Source organism: Botrytis byssoidea (assembly GCF_014898295.1).
Source record: "Botrytis byssoidea strain MUCL 94 chromosome Unknown BBYS_017, whole genome shotgun sequence".
Lineage (NCBI taxonomy): Eukaryota > Fungi > Ascomycota > Leotiomycetes > Helotiales > Sclerotiniaceae > Botrytis > Botrytis byssoidea.
Window position 1 is genome coordinate 381,954 of NW_024065858.1, and position 17,805 is coordinate 399,758.

At 45.9% G+C, this 17,805-nt stretch overlaps 2 protein-coding genes across 2 annotated transcripts; one reads left to right on the forward strand and one right to left on the reverse strand.

Annotated features, from left to right (window-relative positions):
* Positions 1 to 49: 49 nt before the first annotated feature.
* Positions 50 to 14,216, forward strand: EAE97_008187 (uncharacterized protein; the record flags this gene model as incomplete). Its single annotated transcript, XM_038878701.1, has 2 exons — positions 50 to 511; positions 558 to 14,216. The coding sequence occupies 2 exons, from the start codon at positions 50 to 52 to the stop codon at positions 14,214 to 14,216; spliced, it is 14,121 nt and encodes a 4,706-aa protein (XP_038730381.1).
* Positions 14,217 to 15,654: 1,438 nt separating this feature from the next.
* Positions 15,655 to 17,193, reverse strand: EAE97_008188 (uncharacterized protein; the record flags this gene model as incomplete). Its single annotated transcript, XM_038878702.1, has 1 exon — positions 15,655 to 17,193. The coding sequence occupies one exon, from the start codon at positions 17,191 to 17,193 to the stop codon at positions 15,655 to 15,657; it is 1,539 nt and encodes a 512-aa protein (XP_038730382.1).
* Between the last annotated feature and the right edge of the window lie 612 nt (positions 17,194 to 17,805).

A 17,805-nucleotide genomic window follows, 5' to 3' on the forward strand; every position in this document is an offset into this window, starting at 1 on the left:
GTCCCTAGTATCAATAATTTCACAATCAACCATCTATTTCAAAAAAATCATGACTTCCATAATACCCAATACCACTTTTCCATCCTTAGACACTGCTTATCGAAACTTCGCTGATTCACATGTTTCTGGAGGAGAATTGAACAGAAATCTATTCGGAAATGAGCCAAAGCCGCCTTTGAAGACAACCAAGAAGACTTTCTCATTTGGAGAATGGAATTTCGATTGTTCTGCTATTCATGAATCTTATGCCCAGTTCGTTGCTGCTTTCACAGGGCACGACGAGGTTGCTTTCTACGCTTCTTCTGATATATCCTCAAACTCCCCAACTACAGATGATTCGCAAGAATGTGGCATCATCCATGGCCGCTTGACAGGGCAGTCTCAAAGTGACCAAGATAGCCGCCCATCGATTTCGTGGGAATTCATTCGGAATATTCCCCTATCGATGAAATCTCTCGATTTCGCTTTACATATCACTAAATCTCATGACGTGAAGTTACCATCCGATATAGTAAGTATCTAAAAACGAGACTCAGGGCTACCACTTACACTTATAGACACCTTTCACAATCATTGTCACTGTGGTGGATGCATTCATAATTGAAGCTACTATATCATATGATTCATCTTTACTATCTGCTTCAGATGCTCCACATATATTCGACGCAGCCGTTTCTTATTTACGACGTTCCCCATCAAGTGATGCGGAAGCCGTAGCAAACGAATCGATTCTGAACTTTCCACCACTAATCAGGCCACCATCGTTCGTTGAGGATGAAAAAGTGTCGGACCTTGAAAGCAAGAAGATCTTGTTGCACTCGGCTTTTGAGCGACGGGTTACTCAACATCCAAATCGAGTTGCGTTGGATTTACTGCAATCTCAAGGTTCAGAATCGAAATCCCCAGTGCGAAGAACGTTCACATACTCAGAATTGAATGAGATCACCACAAGCCTGGCAGAGTATATACTAGTATTCCGAGGCAAACAAGAGAGTGGTAGCTCTAAGTTTGTACCGGTCCTACTTTCGACTTCCGTCGAACTTTATATCGCCTATTTGGCGATTTTGAAAGCAGGTTTGGCATTTTGCCCGCTTCCTATTGAAGCACCTCCTCAGAGATTAAAGGATATTCATGAGGACTTGATGCCTCAAATCATTCTGGGTTCGGAGCAATATCGTCATAAACTTTCTTCCATTTCATCAGATTCCATGAAATGGATCGATATTGAGTCTTTCATTCACATGAGAACCCGTGATGGTATCACCACCCAAAATCCTCCATCTCTCCGTGTGGTGTCAAGTCCTGAGGAGAACGATGTCGCATATATCATGTATACTTCTGGTTCAACGGGCAAGCCAAAGGGTGTACAGATAACTCATCTCGCAGCAGCTTGCTCCATTGCATCGCATGCTATCACTTCCAAATTGCCACCATCATCGGAAGGAATACCAAGATGGTTTCAATTTGCGGCTCCAACTTTCGACCCGTCGCTGATGGAAATATTTGTGACATTATCCACAGGAGCCACACTTTGCTCTGCTTCACGTGACCTTACTTTGACAGATTTCGAGGCGGTTGTATCTGAACTACAGGCAACGGTCATGATGGCGACACCCAGTATGGCAGCTCTCCTCCGTCGTTCCAAACTTACTTCGCTCAAAAGCTTGTGGACCATGGGCGAGACTGTTTTGCGAAAAAATATCGAAGACTTTGCGCGTTTACCTAGTCCAGATCAGCCTTCTGAACTTTGCAATGCATATGGTCCTACAGAAGCAGCTATTAACTGCACGTTGATTCCTAATTTTCATCCTGATGACAGAGGCTCAATTATCGGGCCAGCTTTGCCAACGTGTTCGCTTCTTGTTGTGGATACAAGCTTAGGCTCTGTCAAACCTGTTTCCAGAGGATTCGCTGGTGAGCTTGCTATTGGAGGGCCTCAAGTCAGCGTTGGCTATTTGAATCGACCAGAACAAAATGCTAAAGCCTTTGTCGTCAGTCCTGAATTCGGAAGACTGTATCTCACTGGAGACAAGGCTCGGATTGTTACTGATCGTAGAGGTCAATATGTTGTTGAGTTCCTTGGACGTATGGACACTTCCCAGGTCAAGCTCAGTGGCAGAAGAGTTGATCTTGGCGAAATCGATACAGTCGTGGCGAGTTGCGCAGGAATCAAAGAGGCGGTAACAGTTTCTTATAAGCGATTCGCTAATCAGGCTGGAAGCGAGGAAGCCGTTTGTTTCATAATTCTGGATGAGAATCACACCAAGAAAGACATGGAAGCTAGGTGTCGTGAGAACGCTGCCCGGCTTCTACCATCATATATGTGTCCCTCGAAGTATTTTATCTTGCCTCAGATGCCAAGATCATTGGCAGGCAAGATTGACAGAAAATCTCTTTCGGCCATGACAGAGAAACTTTGGAACGAGGAAAGCTCAAAGCCCACCGAGTCTCTTCAAAAGGGTGAAGATACCAGCTCGAATAGTACTGGAGTACAAGATGAAATCGAAAGACTGATTTGCAACCTACTGTCAGAGCTAATAGGACCCACTGCGAACTTGAATTCGAACACTAACTTGTTCTCTCTTGGTATTGACAGTTTGAAAGCCATTCGATTCTTGCAATTGGCTAGAGATGCAGGCATCACGGAGCTTAGTATTGCCGATGTACTTGGCGGTGCAACTCCTCTAAAGTTGAGAAATACCATATTGGAGCGCCGCAAGAATTATACTGGGGTAGCGCCTAATCATGAAGTTGTAGGCGTCCCTATATCATTTGACGAGTTCGAAGCGAAGCATCGACCTGTCTGCGGCGAAAGTCTTGGTATATCGCCGGAAGATATCGCCAAGATCTTGCCCACTACTGCCACACAGTCCGGAATGCTGGCAAGTTTTTTGCAAAGTTCAAAGGATAACAAGCACTATATACACAACTCTGTTCATCACATCAAATCATCGGTTGATATCTCCAGACTCAAGGATTCCTGGATAACTGCTGTCCAACGCCATGAATCATACAGGATGGTTTTTGTAGCCGTTGATGATGCGTTATCACCATTTGGACAATGTGTTCTGAAAGAATCATCTACCTTGAGTGTACCAAGCTGGAAGGTGGTAACTTGCGAATCTGACGACCCCCAAATGATGGATCAGTGCATACGATCAACACTACGTGGAGCCGAGAAAGAAATAGTCTTGGATAGACCACCTTATCAAATGACTCTTATCCAATCACCTACTAAGACATTCTTCACTTTCAGCGTGTTCCACGGAATCTTTGACGGTGCTTCTCTACAGCTTTTGTTTGATGAAGTCGACCTCGTGTATCGTGGATCGAATATTCCCAGAAGAACTGAGATATCTACCGCGGTGAATATGCACTATGGTTCAGATCCTACCAAAACAATCGAATTCTGGTCTTCTCAGTTGAAAGACTGTGACCCGGTTCCTTTCCCACAACTCACTGGCTCGAAACCAGAAACAATGACAAAGCTGCCATTGACCTCTTCAATCAGAGCATCAATTGGTATAGATGACCTGCGTGATGGTGCCATGAATTGCTCTACCTCACCTTTGAGTATTCTCCAGGCGGCTTGGGCATTGATTCTTGCCACTTACAAGGATTCCATACACAGCTCAACTTTTGGTAGTGTCATATCTGGTCGATTGGATGAAGATTCGAAAGTTTGCATGGGTCCAACATTCACTACTGTCCCGATCAATATTGCTCCTCAGTTGCTCGAGGCAAAAGCAAATAGCGTCTCTTCGATATTGCACGCGATAGCCAAGATTAATGCAGAAGCTCTCGATCATCTCCAGATACCATTGAACTCTATCGTCGCACCAAATGGAGGCTTGTATTACGATACTCTCCTTGCATTCCAGGACTTTTCCACTGGTACAAACCATTCTGAATTGTGGTCAAAGGTTGAGTACCCTGCAATGGCCAATGATTTTGCTGTCATGATTGAGATCTGGCCTGAGGTAGACGGATCGCTTCGCCTTCGAGCAACATATACAGATGAGTTTTTGAATGATGAATCTGCAACCCTCATGTTGCAGCAATTCAGTGATCTTATCAGTTTTGTCATCCGCAACCCTGAAAAATCTTACATGGATGGTCGATATGCTACCACTTCATCAATATACCCTCAGGTCATGTTAACCGAATTGACTGGGGCCAGTGCCCTGTTGCATGCCGAATTTGAGCGAAACACAAAGATGAATCCTGAGCATATCGCACTCATCTTCATGAATGACTTCACGGCTCAAGATCCAGCAGCAAACGTTCAATGGACATATGCTGAACTTGACCGCAAAGCCAACAGACTTGCGTCTTATCTCGTTCAAAGATACGGTCCTTTAGAGGACAAAATTGTTCCATTTTCCATGTACAAATCACCAGAGCTCTACGTGGCTATTCTTGGTATTCTGAAAGCTGGTGGTGCCTGGTGTCCAATTGATCCCATGTTCCCCGCATCCCGACGACACGACTTGATTGTCAGAACAGATGCCAACATGCTTTTAGTGGCAAACGACACTGTGAGTCAAGATGCTCAAGCCATTCCACAAGGTGTTGTCTTGATCGACATATCAGAGAATAACGCCACAAATTCTGCCTTCAGCTTTGATGAAACCGAACCGTCAAGCTTACCCATCATCAGAAGTAACTCAATGGCATACTTGATCTGGACCAGTGGAACAACAGGTCTGCCTAAAGGTGTACAAGTGCAGCATAGCGCTGCAGCCACAGCTATGCAATCTTTGAAAGAAAGCATACCTGTTAGCCGTTCCGGCGCAGTTCGCTGTATCCAATTTTCACAACCAACATTCGACGTCTTTGTGCAAGATCTCTTCTATACCTGGGGTTTGGGCGGAACTGTCATCGCAGCACCTAAAGATGTAATGCTTGGCTCTTTCCCGGATCTCGCTAACACAACCAATGCGACACATGCTCATCTCACTCCTGCATTCGCAACAATCGTATCTCGCGCGCATTGTAAGACCCTCGATGTCGTGACGATGATTGGAGAAGCCTTGCCTCAACCTGTCGCGGACGATTGGTCGCAGAATATGCTCGCGTATAACACTTATGGTCCGGCTGAAGTGAGTGTTGTATCTACAGTCAAGCAATTCGGCGGTTTCGAAAATTCATTCAAGAGCACAAATGTGGGACTACCACTACCTTCTGTGGGCATATTTGTGCTCAATAATGGACGAGTCGTGATGAGACATGGTGTGGGTGAACTGGCTCTTTCGGGTCCACAGGTAGCTCGAGGCTATTGGAAAGATGTAGCCAAGACGGAAGAAAAGTTCCATTGGAATGAGAGTTGTGGAGCTTATATATACATGACCGGAGACATTGTCCGTCAACTTCACGATGGCAGTCTAGAGTTCGTGGGACGTCGTGATGATTTGGTGAAGATCAACGGAATGCGAGTAGAGTTGAGCGAGATCAGTTTCGCGCTCAGCCATTGCCATTCCGATACGGAACAAGCGGTTACCATGCTCATGGCCCGATCAGATCGTCCAACAAACGTTTTGGTGACTTTTTTGTCGACCCCAAGTATTCCCACTCAAGACTTACTCATTACCAATGATCGCGCAGTCGAGGTTGCCAAAGCCGCCATGGCTGTATCCAAAGCAAATCTTCCAGAGCATATGATCCCCAGCGTTTTCGTGGTGCTAAACCGCATCCCAGTAACCGCGTCTGCCAAGATCGACCGTAAAGCATTATCTGCTGCTTATGAAGCTCTAGACCTCGAATCATGGGAAAGAAATTTCGCATCCACCCAGAACTCGGCTTGGACCGAAGAGGAAGTGCGACTCCTCGAGCATTTCGCCGCCTTTTTAGGGACCGAGAGCAAGGTTTTCCGATCAAACAGTCGACTTGCAACCTTGGGGTTTGATTCAATCGCTGCAGTGCGTTTCACCGCAAGGTTGAAAACTGCCGGTTACAAGGTTTCAGCTGCACACATACTGCACTGTCAAACCATCGCGGATCTCTGCAGCCTCTTCAACAAGCCCGCTTCCAATTCCACTTGTCTTGATTCTTCTTCCAGAATACTCGATATTTTCCACCGTGAATGGTTCTCCAAGATTGCAGAAACATCTGTAATTAACGATAAAGCATTTTCCGTCTGTCCGACCTTACCATTACAGGAAAATCTTCTCAGTGAAACTTTCCGTAACTACGAGTACTATTGGAGTAACCACTTCTTTGATCTCTCTGATAACATTAATCTCGAGCTTTTGAAAGCTGCTTGGTTCAAGTTGGCTCAGAATAACGAAGCTCTTCGTATCGGGTTCTTGCCAACGGCTTCGGTGTCTGCAAAGGCACATTCTAGCTTTGGTGCATCGACGTTCCTTCAGTTAATTTACCAGAAGCCATCGGTAGATTGGTCTGTTGTGAAAGTTACAAACGAGGATTTCTCAACAAGCGCAAAAACTCATGCACAACAAATCGCTCGCAAGCATCAGACTAGTGCATTCATCAACTCACCATGGGCTGTCGTCGTATTTGAACGTAGTGATGTTAGAACAATGATGCTTTCCATCCACCACTCCATCCACGATGGACCTTCCTTAAAGTTCATCATCGATGATCTTCACGCTGCATACACCTCTCAGGAAAACCTCCTCGGCTCACGTCACCAAATTCGAGAAGCCATCGCACTTTCCTTCATGCGAAGAGCCAGCCCACAAGAAGACATGGCCTTTTGGAAAAATACGCTCAAAGACTTTGTTAGCGAAGCAGACGACAGCGTAGAAAAATTGGCCGCAGAAAATAAATCTCGAACCTACAATACCGTATCCATTCCCCTATCCGTTCCAATCTCCAAATTGCAAACTGCAGCTCAAGAATTCCATTGCTCGTCTGCAAATTCCATTCTTCGCGCTGCCTGGGCATGTATGGTATCCGATTTCCTTGAAACGGAACAGAAAATCGTGATCGGTGAAGTGTTATCCGAACGTCTGGCTTCTTCTTCCCTAGAAGATATCATAGGTCCTCTCGTATCTTTAACCCCTGTTCCCATTTTCACATCCGGCACTGCGAGAGAGATAGTCAGCAAACACGACTCCATGAATATTGCCGCCTACAACCACCGCGATGCCAATCCAGGTATGCTTCGCAAGCTCATCGGACGACCTAAATCCCAGCCGCTCTATCCCGCCGTCTTTGTGTTCCATCCACGTAATACCGAAAGCGAACATAAACACGAGCTCTGGAACGAAATCGAAGATTCCCTCGGTTTGAACGTTGAACACGATCTTACACTCAATGTAGAGGAAAATTCAAACTGCAGCTTTGATCTCGTCGTCTCAGTCGAAGCAGGTGTATTGGATATCCCCGGCGTGGAAGTTCTGACCAAACAATTGGATGCTTTGGTCACAGCCATGATTTCTCATCCCGATACACCCATTCGGGAACTCACCAACTTTTTCCCCACTGAATTAATCGCCATCTCCCAGTACCGCGAAATGAAACTCCATCCCGTCGTCGACCTGAATAATCCTCTTTGCTGGTTCGAGCACTGGGCCGAAACCCACCCTGATTGGGCCGCTGCTGAAATCGCAGAATCGATCGGTCGAGATTCAAGCATCATCCACACATGGAGCTACGCAAAATTGAATCAAGAAGCTAAACGCGTAGCGACATTCATCGCATCACACAGAATTCACGGCCGCATGATCGGTATGTGTCTGGGGCGCACACTCACAGCGTTTGCCGTCACAGTCGGAATCTACAAGTCTGGAAACACGTATTTACCAATCGATGAATCGTTACCGATTGAGCGAAAAGCATTCTTATTGAAAGACAGTGATTCCGCTATATTCTTCTCCGAGGAAACCGTCGATTTTGTCCCTGAACGGTGTCTCCTCGTGAACGTGAATCAAGATCAATACCAATCTGATAGCGATCTCGCTCTGGAAGTCGAAAAAAGCAAAGACGCGGTCGCTTATCTTCTCTATACTTCCGGATCGACAGGTAACCCCAAGGGAGTCCTAATCAGCTGCGGCAATCTCACTTCTTTCTGCGAAGCCCAATCTGAATTCATCTGCGAGTACGTCCCTGCGACTCGGGTACTCGGCGGTGCTGGCAGATTCCTCGGACTAGCAAGCAGAGCCTTTGATGTGCATGTGGCTGAGATGTTTCTGGCGTGGCGACACGGTCTCTCATGTATCACGGGAGTTAAGTCTATGTTGCTGGATGATTTACCTATGGCGTTACAAGAGTTAAAGATTACACACGCGGGCTTTGTACCGTCACTGTTGGATCAGTGTGGTTTGATGCCGAGTGATGTTCCTCTGTTGAGGTATTTGGGCGTGGGTGGTGAGAAGATTTCTCAACGAACACTTGAAACATGGGGTGATTCGGACAGCGTTACGTTGATTAATGCGTACGGTCCTACCGAAGCCACGATTGGTTGTGCCTCTTCTCCAATTATGAATTCAAAGGTCAATATGAGAAACGTGGGTCGACCTCTAGGAGACACTGTTGCCCATGTGCTCATTCCAGGTACTCTCACTTACGCCAAGCGAGGAGTGGAGGGTGAACTTTGTCTGACTGGAAGTCTTGTCGGTATTGGTTATCACAACCGTGATACTGGCGCTTTTGTCGAGAATTTCCACGGCGGCAAAATGTATCGCACAGGAGATCTTGTCAGATTAATGCCCGACGATACGATTGAGATTTTCGGTCGTTCGGACGATCAAACTAAAATTCGTGGTCAGCGTCTTGAATTGGGCGAGGTTTCAGAAGCAGTACGTGCGTTGTTACCAGCTGGAAGTAACGTATCTTCTCTTATTACGAAACATCCAGAGCTTTCCAGAATGCAGTTGATTTCATTCGTTGCTAGCAATGCTAAGGCTGCTGTAATTGATGAGAAGGTTGAGATGCTAGATACTTTCGAGCAGACCAACGTCAGTATTCGGGCTGGCTGTAGAGAAAGACTTCCAGGATACATGGTTCCGGATGTGGTTATTCCAATCAACTTCTTGCCTCTTGCTCCCATGTCTGGAAAGGCAGATGTGAAACGACTCAAAGCTCTCTTTGCTTCCATACAGCTAAGTCACTTGTTGTCTGCCGAGAAAGGACAATCGACTGGTAACAAACCTGATACGGTCCGCGAATTGGACGAGCAAGAACTTACTGTGGTTGAGATACTCAAGAGTGTAGTTCCAGCTACCTCTGCAGAATTCACTCCCTCCACCAACATCTTCGAGGTTGGAGTAGATAGTTTGGTAGCTATCAGTCTTTCAACTCTGATGAGAAAGGCTGGATACACATGCAGTGTTGCCGATGTTCTTAGCATCAGCACGGTGGAAGAATTAGCATTGCTACCACGTGTAGACACTACACCCGAACAGGCCGCTAAAAACAAGGAAAATGCTCTGAAGAAAATTGCTCGTGCCGAAGCTGCCTTCCGGGAGAGTCCTCTGGGTAAGAAGTCCGGGATGAACATTGAAATTGTCCGACCTTGTTTGCCCGTCCAAGAAGCTGTTGTAGCTCGATCATTGAGCAAGGAAGCCGGTGCTCTATATATTAATCACATCACATTTGAGCTAGCTTCTGACATCAATATTTCGAAACTCTCCCAGGCTTGGAAAGCCTGCGCGACTGTCAACGAAATTTTGAGAACCTGTTTCTGCCAGATCAACGATGATATCTTACAAGTTGTATTCAAGAATGAGTCCTTTGATATGCCATGGGCAGAACACATCTACACCAAATCCAGCAAACACTGCACTCCGGACAAGATGCAAGAAGCAATTTCTCTAGATATTATGCAAAATATCGAAAATACACCACCAATCCGACTTAACGTCTTCACAGAAGGAGTGTCGAAATCCATCCTCTTGATCTCCATGCATCACGCCCTCTATGATGGCGAGTCCCTGATCGTCCTAATGCAAGATATTTTAATGCGCTACCAAGATATCCCAACCCCTGAGCGACCTTCTGCAGGCGCGCTAGTGGAATACGTCGCCTCGCAAGACGAGCTTGCTGCGAAGAAGTTCTGGGTCAATAAATTGGGAGATTACAGCCCTCCGTCCCTTCCCAATGAAGACATCAATGAAGAAGAAAAAGCCGAAGCCCAAATATCCACACGCATTTTAAAGACCAATCTGAGCACGCTTGAAGGTTTTGCTTCCAAATTGCACGTCACTCTTCCGTCATTGACACAAGCGATCTTTGGTCTTGCAATGGCAAAATTACTTTCGATCAATGATTTCGTGTTTGGTCTTGTGCTTTCTGGGCGTACAGTTCCTATTCCAAATATCGAGAAACTTCTTGCTCCAACCATTACGACTGTACCGCAGCGAATTGATCTCCGCAAGAACAATGCCACGATTCTAGATATCTTGACCGCGCTCCAGAAATCTTCGGGTCAAATGCTGCAGTTCCAACATAGCTCTCCGAGATCTATTCACAAATGGGTAGAAGCCGATCGTCCGCTCTTCAACTATCTCTTCTCATTCATGAAAAAGGGAGAAGAAGATTCGGATAATGGATTGTGGAAATTACTTGATAGTTACATGCCTCCTGATTATCCCTTCGCTGTGGAATTCGAAGCCAGGCATCCATCAAATGATCTAGTGATCCGCGCGGGATATACCTCCGAATTTGGCTCTGCGTCTAAAGTCGAAAATCTCCTCGAAATGATCGAATTACTTATCGATACGATCTCCAAAAACGACAATATCTCCATCAAAAGTCTCGGTATCCAATCCAACAATAGTGTCTCATCATCCTCCGAAATCCTCGATGACGGCGAAGAATTACCTGAAGAGCAAACTATCAAGAACGTCTTACTGAGCCTAGGCGACTTTGCATCCGAAGACGTATCTCGCACCAGCACGTTTTTCCGTCTCGGCATCGACTCGGTCATCGCTATTCGCTTCGCCAAGGAACTCCGCAGCATCGGCCTCCAAGTGTCATCTGCGGACATCGGGAGATATCCCAGCATTGCAGCTTTAGCGCGCGCGGTTTCGAGCAAGAGCAAGACCCCATCGACTGCTAAGCCTGCGGTGACAAAAACGACAAATTTGTTGGATCAACATAGAGCGAATATTCCTCTGCTGGCGGAGGATGATAAAATTACTGATATCTATGCTTCTACCCCCCTGCAAGCCGGCATCTTGACCCAAACGGTTGCCACGGGTGGAAAACTCTATCTGCATCATCCTGCCGTCAAGCTCTCTTCGAAAATCGATATCCCGCGTTTGAAGAAGGCGTGGGCATCGGTAATCGAAGCGCATGATATTCTGCGCACCACATTCCACTATTTTGAAGGAGCGGCTCATCCATGGTTAGCCGCCGTGCACGAAAGACCAGCTATTCAATGGATCGAAGAGCAAGCATCTGGATGGATCGACCAAAGCATCGAAAAGATTATCGAATCAACCAGTTTCCCCACTCCCGAGTCCTTCTCGCAGACTCCTCTCAAAATCACCATTCTCCACTCGTCGTTTATGAAAGTCCTCGTGCTGTCGATTCATCACAGTCTCTATGATGGGTTTTCCCTCCCTCTCATTTTCGATTCCATGTCATCCGCTTACTCGCGTGGAATATCGAAACCTCTCACTCTCTTTTCCGAAGCTGCGAAACTTATTACCGCGCGTCAGGGTAAAAGCGTCGAGTTCTGGTTAGATAGGTTAGATAATTATCAAAGCATCGCTCTACCATCTTCCACCGTCTCTGCAGAAACTACCTCCCTGGCGCAGTCGACCATCCAAATGCCCGTGGCGGAAATCCTTCTCCGCTGCCAGGAAATGAATATCAATCTGCAATCTGCGGCGCTCCTCGCATACGCCAAAACCCTCTTTTGTTTTGTCAAGCGCCGTGATATCGTCTTCGGACATGTCGTGTCCGGTCGTTCGTTACCTCTTCCAGAGGTAGAACATATCCTCGGTCCGCTTTTCAATACTGTTCCTTTCCGAGTTGTGTTGGATAATCCAGTGCTGGGAAACCAGGATTACGCGACTCAAATTCAAGATGTGGTTATTCAGGGACAGGAACATCAACATGCTTCCCTGTCTACGATCCAGAAACTTTGGAGACAGAAAAATGTTTTCACCGATGGGTCGTTGCTGGATGCGTTGTTTGTGTTCCAGAAAGTGGGAACGACAGAGGAGCGGAAAGAAAAACTCTGGAGCGTGATGGAGGGCGGCGAGAGTCGCGATGCGACGGAGTATGGGTTAAATGTTGAGATTGAGCAGGGAGAGGACGAGGTAATCATTAGTGCTGGGTCACCTGCTGGACGCATCAACACCGAAGATCTGAATCTGATCTGCAGAACTTTTGATGAGGCTCTGAGAGATATTCTGGAAAATCCTCAAAGATGCGTTGTTGCTTATCCGGAGCAGTTGAAAAAATTACCACTTGAGAGTATACCCCAGAGCAAGATGGAAAGTGTGGAAGATCACAGAAATGTAGCGGATGCGCCGATGCTGGAAGTTGTTCGTGCAGCTCTTGCAGAGGTGGCTAATCTACCTATAGATTCTGTAACGTTACAGACGAGTATCTTTTCCTTGGGCGTCGATTCCATTGCTGCAATCCGTGTCGCATCTATCTGTCGCAGACGCGATGTACCCATTAGCGTTGCCGATATCCTACAAGGCAATTCTCTCGGTGGAATCGTCCGGATTCTCGTCGCAAAATCGAAGATCAATACTCAACAGCAAGATGCGACGACAGAACTTCTATCCCCTGAAGCCAAAGCAAGTGCACTTTCGCTACTCAAATACCCCAAAGATACCGTGCAGGAAATCTTACCAGCGATGGCGGGGCAAGAATATCATTTGGCGAGCTGGCTGAAGTGCGGAAGAACTTTCTACGAACCGACTTGGGCTTTCCAAGCGCGCGAGAAGATTGATATAGTGCGTTTGAGAAGTGTGTGGAGGGATTTGCAACTTCGACACCCGATTTTGAGAACGGTGTTTACGGCTCCCGCACCCGAATCTGCGTATCAGATTATCCTGAAACCGGAAGTCATCACCGACGGAACTTTCACCGTTGTCTCGGCTCAATCAGCAGATGAAGATTTAGTTTCAGCCGTCCAACGTCAAGTCCACCACTGGGCTCAACGACCCTCTACACTTTTCACTCCTCCCATTAGTCTCTGTGTAGTCCAGACCGCAGCAGCAGATGCCGTGTTATTCCGAATCCATCATTCTCTCTATGACGCATGGAGCATGATCGCTCTCATCAAAGAAGTCTGCACTCTCTACACCCAGCCCTCATCCATCTTACCCTCCACACCCGATTTCATCTCCTTCGTCAAATACACGCATTCCTCGCTCTCCTCCCCCTCCGCGCTCTCCGTACAAAAATCCTACTGGAAATCCACTCTCCACTCCGCTCAACCCACCATCCTCACACCATCTCCCTCAACCCCAAACCAAGATCTGAACCAAGACCAAAACACAACACAAACCTTCCTCCTCCTCAAAAACGTCATCCCCCACCTGCACACCCTCCACCTCCTCGCCCGCACCCACAACACCAGCATCACCACCATCCTGATGCTCGCATTTGCACGGGCCCTCGCCCATCTCACCCACACCATGCACCCCACCTTCGGATTCTTCCAAGTCGGCCGCGCGAGCGCTTTCGACGGCGCAGAAACCGTGCTCGCGCCAACCGTCAATCTACTCCCCGTCTCCATCGCCGTCTCCGACCGCGCGGAAAGTGATATCCTGCTGGAGATCCAGAGGGATATGAGTCAGCGGGTTGCGTGGGAACAGAGTTCTCTGCGAGATGTGGTGGCGTGGACTGCGGACGATTCGCAAAAGCGACCACAGCCATTGTTCAACGCGAGTCTGAATTTGTTATTCCATGCCCCTGGCAGGAATTCTCCTTCTGCTTCTCCTTCTCCTTCTGCTTCTCCTTCTCCTTCTGCTTCTCCTTCTCCTTCGACCCCAGCAAAAGAACCTCAAGCACCCGAACTCCTCACCCCCCTTCCCATCGGTGTCCCCACGAATTTCGCCCCCAAGAAAAAAATCAAAGGGGAAACCGCGGTGCAGAGGATCGAAACGGGGTATTTGGCGGAGCGGAACGTGTTTGTGGATGTGGGGGAGGGCGAAAATGATTGTGTGGATTTTGGGGTCAAGGCTGATGCTGTGCTCATGGGTGAAGCGGAGATTCAAAGATTTGTGGAGGGGATTGCGAGGGAGGTGGAGGGTATTAGGAGGGCTTTGGGGAGATTGGGATAATGAGTTTGTTGTGTGTGTGATGTGTGTGGAGTGTGCATATGTGGATTATATGTATATAGATAGATAATCAGAGTTATTTATTGTTTTTGGTAGTGTTAGAGGTTTGTTTTTGACTGTTTTAGTTGGGGATATTGGGTTTAGATTCTAGGTGTTAGATTTAGTTTTTAGATTTAATTGTTAGTACTAATAGTATGATTGATTAGTTAGGAATCTTAGCTTGCAGCTGTTTATATTATAGATATATAATCTACAATTCAAATCCCAATCCAATAATATAGTAATAAACTCTATACTTCGATATCTTCATATCTCTCTACCTTATACCTTATACCTTTATACCTTTATACCTTTATACCTTTATACCTTTATACCTTTATACCTTTATACCTTTATATCTATTTATCTATTTATCTCTCCCCCCTTTCTATCTATCTACTTATTTACTTTTTTCCCTCCCTCTCTCCCCCCTTTCCCCCCCTTCCTTTCCCCTTTCTATTTCTTTACCTCTATATCTCCTCCCTTATTTATTTATACCATTATTTCAATTTTTTTCAATTCTTTAAGCCCTAATTCCAAACTAACATATCTAGAAAACACCTCCAACACCTCTAATACACACACAAAAACAAGTAGCTTACCTTATAGTCTTTGCATAAACAAGTTCGATTTACCTCCCTCCTGTTCTCCCTTCTGTTCTCCCTTCTGTTCCCCCTTCTGTTCTTCCTTCTGTTCTCCTTCTGCTCTCCTTCTACTCTCTTTCTACTCTCCTTCTGCTCTCTTTCTACTCTCCTTCTGCTCTTCCTCCTGCTCTCCCTCCTGCTCCTGCTTGGTTGGCTATCTAGCCGAGTTATGAATTCATTAAAAAATGAACAATTTAAGCAATCACTAATAAGTATATCAATTGAATTTCAATTTCAATTTCAATCTCCATTTCAATCTCCATCTTTATCTTCATCTCTATCTCCATCTCCATCTCCATTTCTATATCTATATTCATTTCCATTTCCATTTCCATTTTCATTTCCATTTCTATGTCAATATCTAAATCCATTCACATATTCAAATACAACAAACCACATTCCATTCAATCACATCCCATTACATCTCATCACATATCCAAAAATAATATCAAGTAATACATAAATAATCCAAATTCAAATTCACTGTCAAAGAACAAAAGAGATTCATTTCACTAAGCAGCTAGCTACTCGGGTATCAAAATCGCATCCCCATAATCCAAAGATATCCATCATATCATCACATAACCGTTAACAAGTCCAGCAAATCATTATCCGTTGCATCCATATGCATCATATCTAGTACATATCCAATCAGGTATCATCCTATCCTATCCGGCCTTTCCCACACCCATACCCACATAATCATAAGCATTAATCATTAATCAAACAAAGAAAAGAAAACATCGCCCTCTCATTCTTCACCATCTCCCTCCCCTCCCTCCTTCTCCATCATCCCAAACGATTCTTTCATCTCCTCTCCTTCGCCCACTTCCCCCGCCAATAGTAGTCCTCCTCTTTGGCATGTACCCCTCCTCAGGTCCCTTCTGCCTTTCCTTCAACCTATCCAAAACCTCTCTATCTCCATCGCCCCTCCCTGAAAAACTTGCTCCTCTCCCTAGCCCCGATGCATATCCATCATCCCTTGCTTGCCTCTCCCTCAATCTAGCATACATCTCATCATCCTCCTTTTTCCATCTCGCTGCATCATCTCTCCTATCAATTCCTCTCTCCACCTCCTTTCCCCTACTAGGCACAGAGGGTCTTCTCCTAATCTCCTCATCCTCCCTTGCAAATGCCTTAACCTGTTCTTCTAACCTCCTTGCATCATCCGCAGCTTTTCTTTCCGACTTCTCCACCTTCCTCATTCTTTCTTCCCGCACTTTATCATCTAATGCCTCTCTTTCTCTCTCGCGTCTATGTTGATCTTCTCTTCTCTTTTGCTCATTCTCATCTGCTCTACGAAGCTCATCATCCCTTCCCCTTCTTTCCCTTTCTTTTTCTCGTACTAAATCTTCTTCCCTTCTACGATCAGATTGAGATCTTTCTCTTTCTCTTTCTCGCTCTAGATCTCGAACCCTCAATAATTCCTGATACTCCACCTCCCTTCTTCTCTCATCCTCAATCTCCTTTCTCCTTCTCTCCCTCTCAGCTTCTAACGCCCTGCTCATTTCTTCTTTCTCCTTCACAAGTTGCCTCTGTGCTTCATGAACTAGCTGGAAACTCTTCTGTTGATCTCGATCAAAATCTCTTTGCCTCTTTTTTTCCCTATCTTCTTCCTCACGACGAATACGCATATCGACCAATGCCTTCTCACGACTAGGTGAACGCGAGGGGGGTTCAGGGGCTAGAATGATCGGAAGTTCTCTCAAAGGTCTTTCTCTTTCCTTGCTATGATCCCTCTGATCTCGATGATGTTCTACAATGACCGTACGAACAGGATTGAGACTGCCATTCGGACTACGTCTTGGAGTTGAACGATCATCTAGTAAAAGATTCTTCGAGTAGAATTCTTCCGTGGCGGGTGAATCTGGAGCATATTTTGAAAGAGTCTTGGAACCTTCGGGACTATCTGGTGCATCGACAATAACAATGCGTTCTTTAGGATGTTTGCGACGTGGTGTGGACGCTGAGACCAAAGCACTCTGCTTTCTTACAAGACGAAGACGAGGTTCTCGACCTGGCGATTTGTCTCTCTTGTCACCTGGAGAGTAACGATATGTACTTGTTGTTGTAGATTTCTGAGGTGCAGGCTTGACAGTAGGAGGTACTTTGAGACCTTGGTCGAGGTATCCTTTGCTGGAAAGTTCATCGTTGGATTCAAGAATTCGAGGAGGATGTTCGTTGGTGATATGAGCAGCACAAGAGATTCCATCTTTTGCATTAGGGCAGACTATTGTTTGATGAAACTCGACTGTTCGCTTGGGGTAGCAATCGGTATAGATGTGTGTCACGCACATTGTGACGGTAAACTTTGAGACTTCGGCTCGGATGTGCTGAGGTAGAACTTGTCCTCCAAGACCTGAAATCGACCTGTATTATCGAGTTGATATCAAAACGATGAGAAGTTTCCCACTGGGCTTAGGACTTCTTTGGGTTGAAGAGCAAGATGTATTCGCTCGAGGTAATAGGTATGTATGTGTGTATGTGTGTATGTGTGTGGGTGAAAGTTGTTTCGTATTATATTATATGACCGAAGAGAAGAGTAGATATATAGAGAGATGTGCGTTGTAAGATACAACAAGTATGGTTGTATAAGGGCTGAGTGGAGTATATCAAGCGACAGGAATGTGAAGGATGTTGTATTAGGTTAAACACAAGCAGTGATATGTTTAACAAAAGAGAGAATGTGGAGAGAAACGTGCGGTTAGGATGGAGGGTATAGAGGAATTAAGTATTCTCTCTGAACACTTGAATAGATTTGACTGTACCAGGAGTGTGACTGCCTAATAAAAAGGTCTTATAGTATCCTTTAGGTCAATACTTGTGGCCGGTGACTGTGCATTTAGTGTGGGTTGGTTCCAAACTTTTATTTCAGTAGAAAAGGTGTGGGTGAGTGAGTGAGTGGGTAT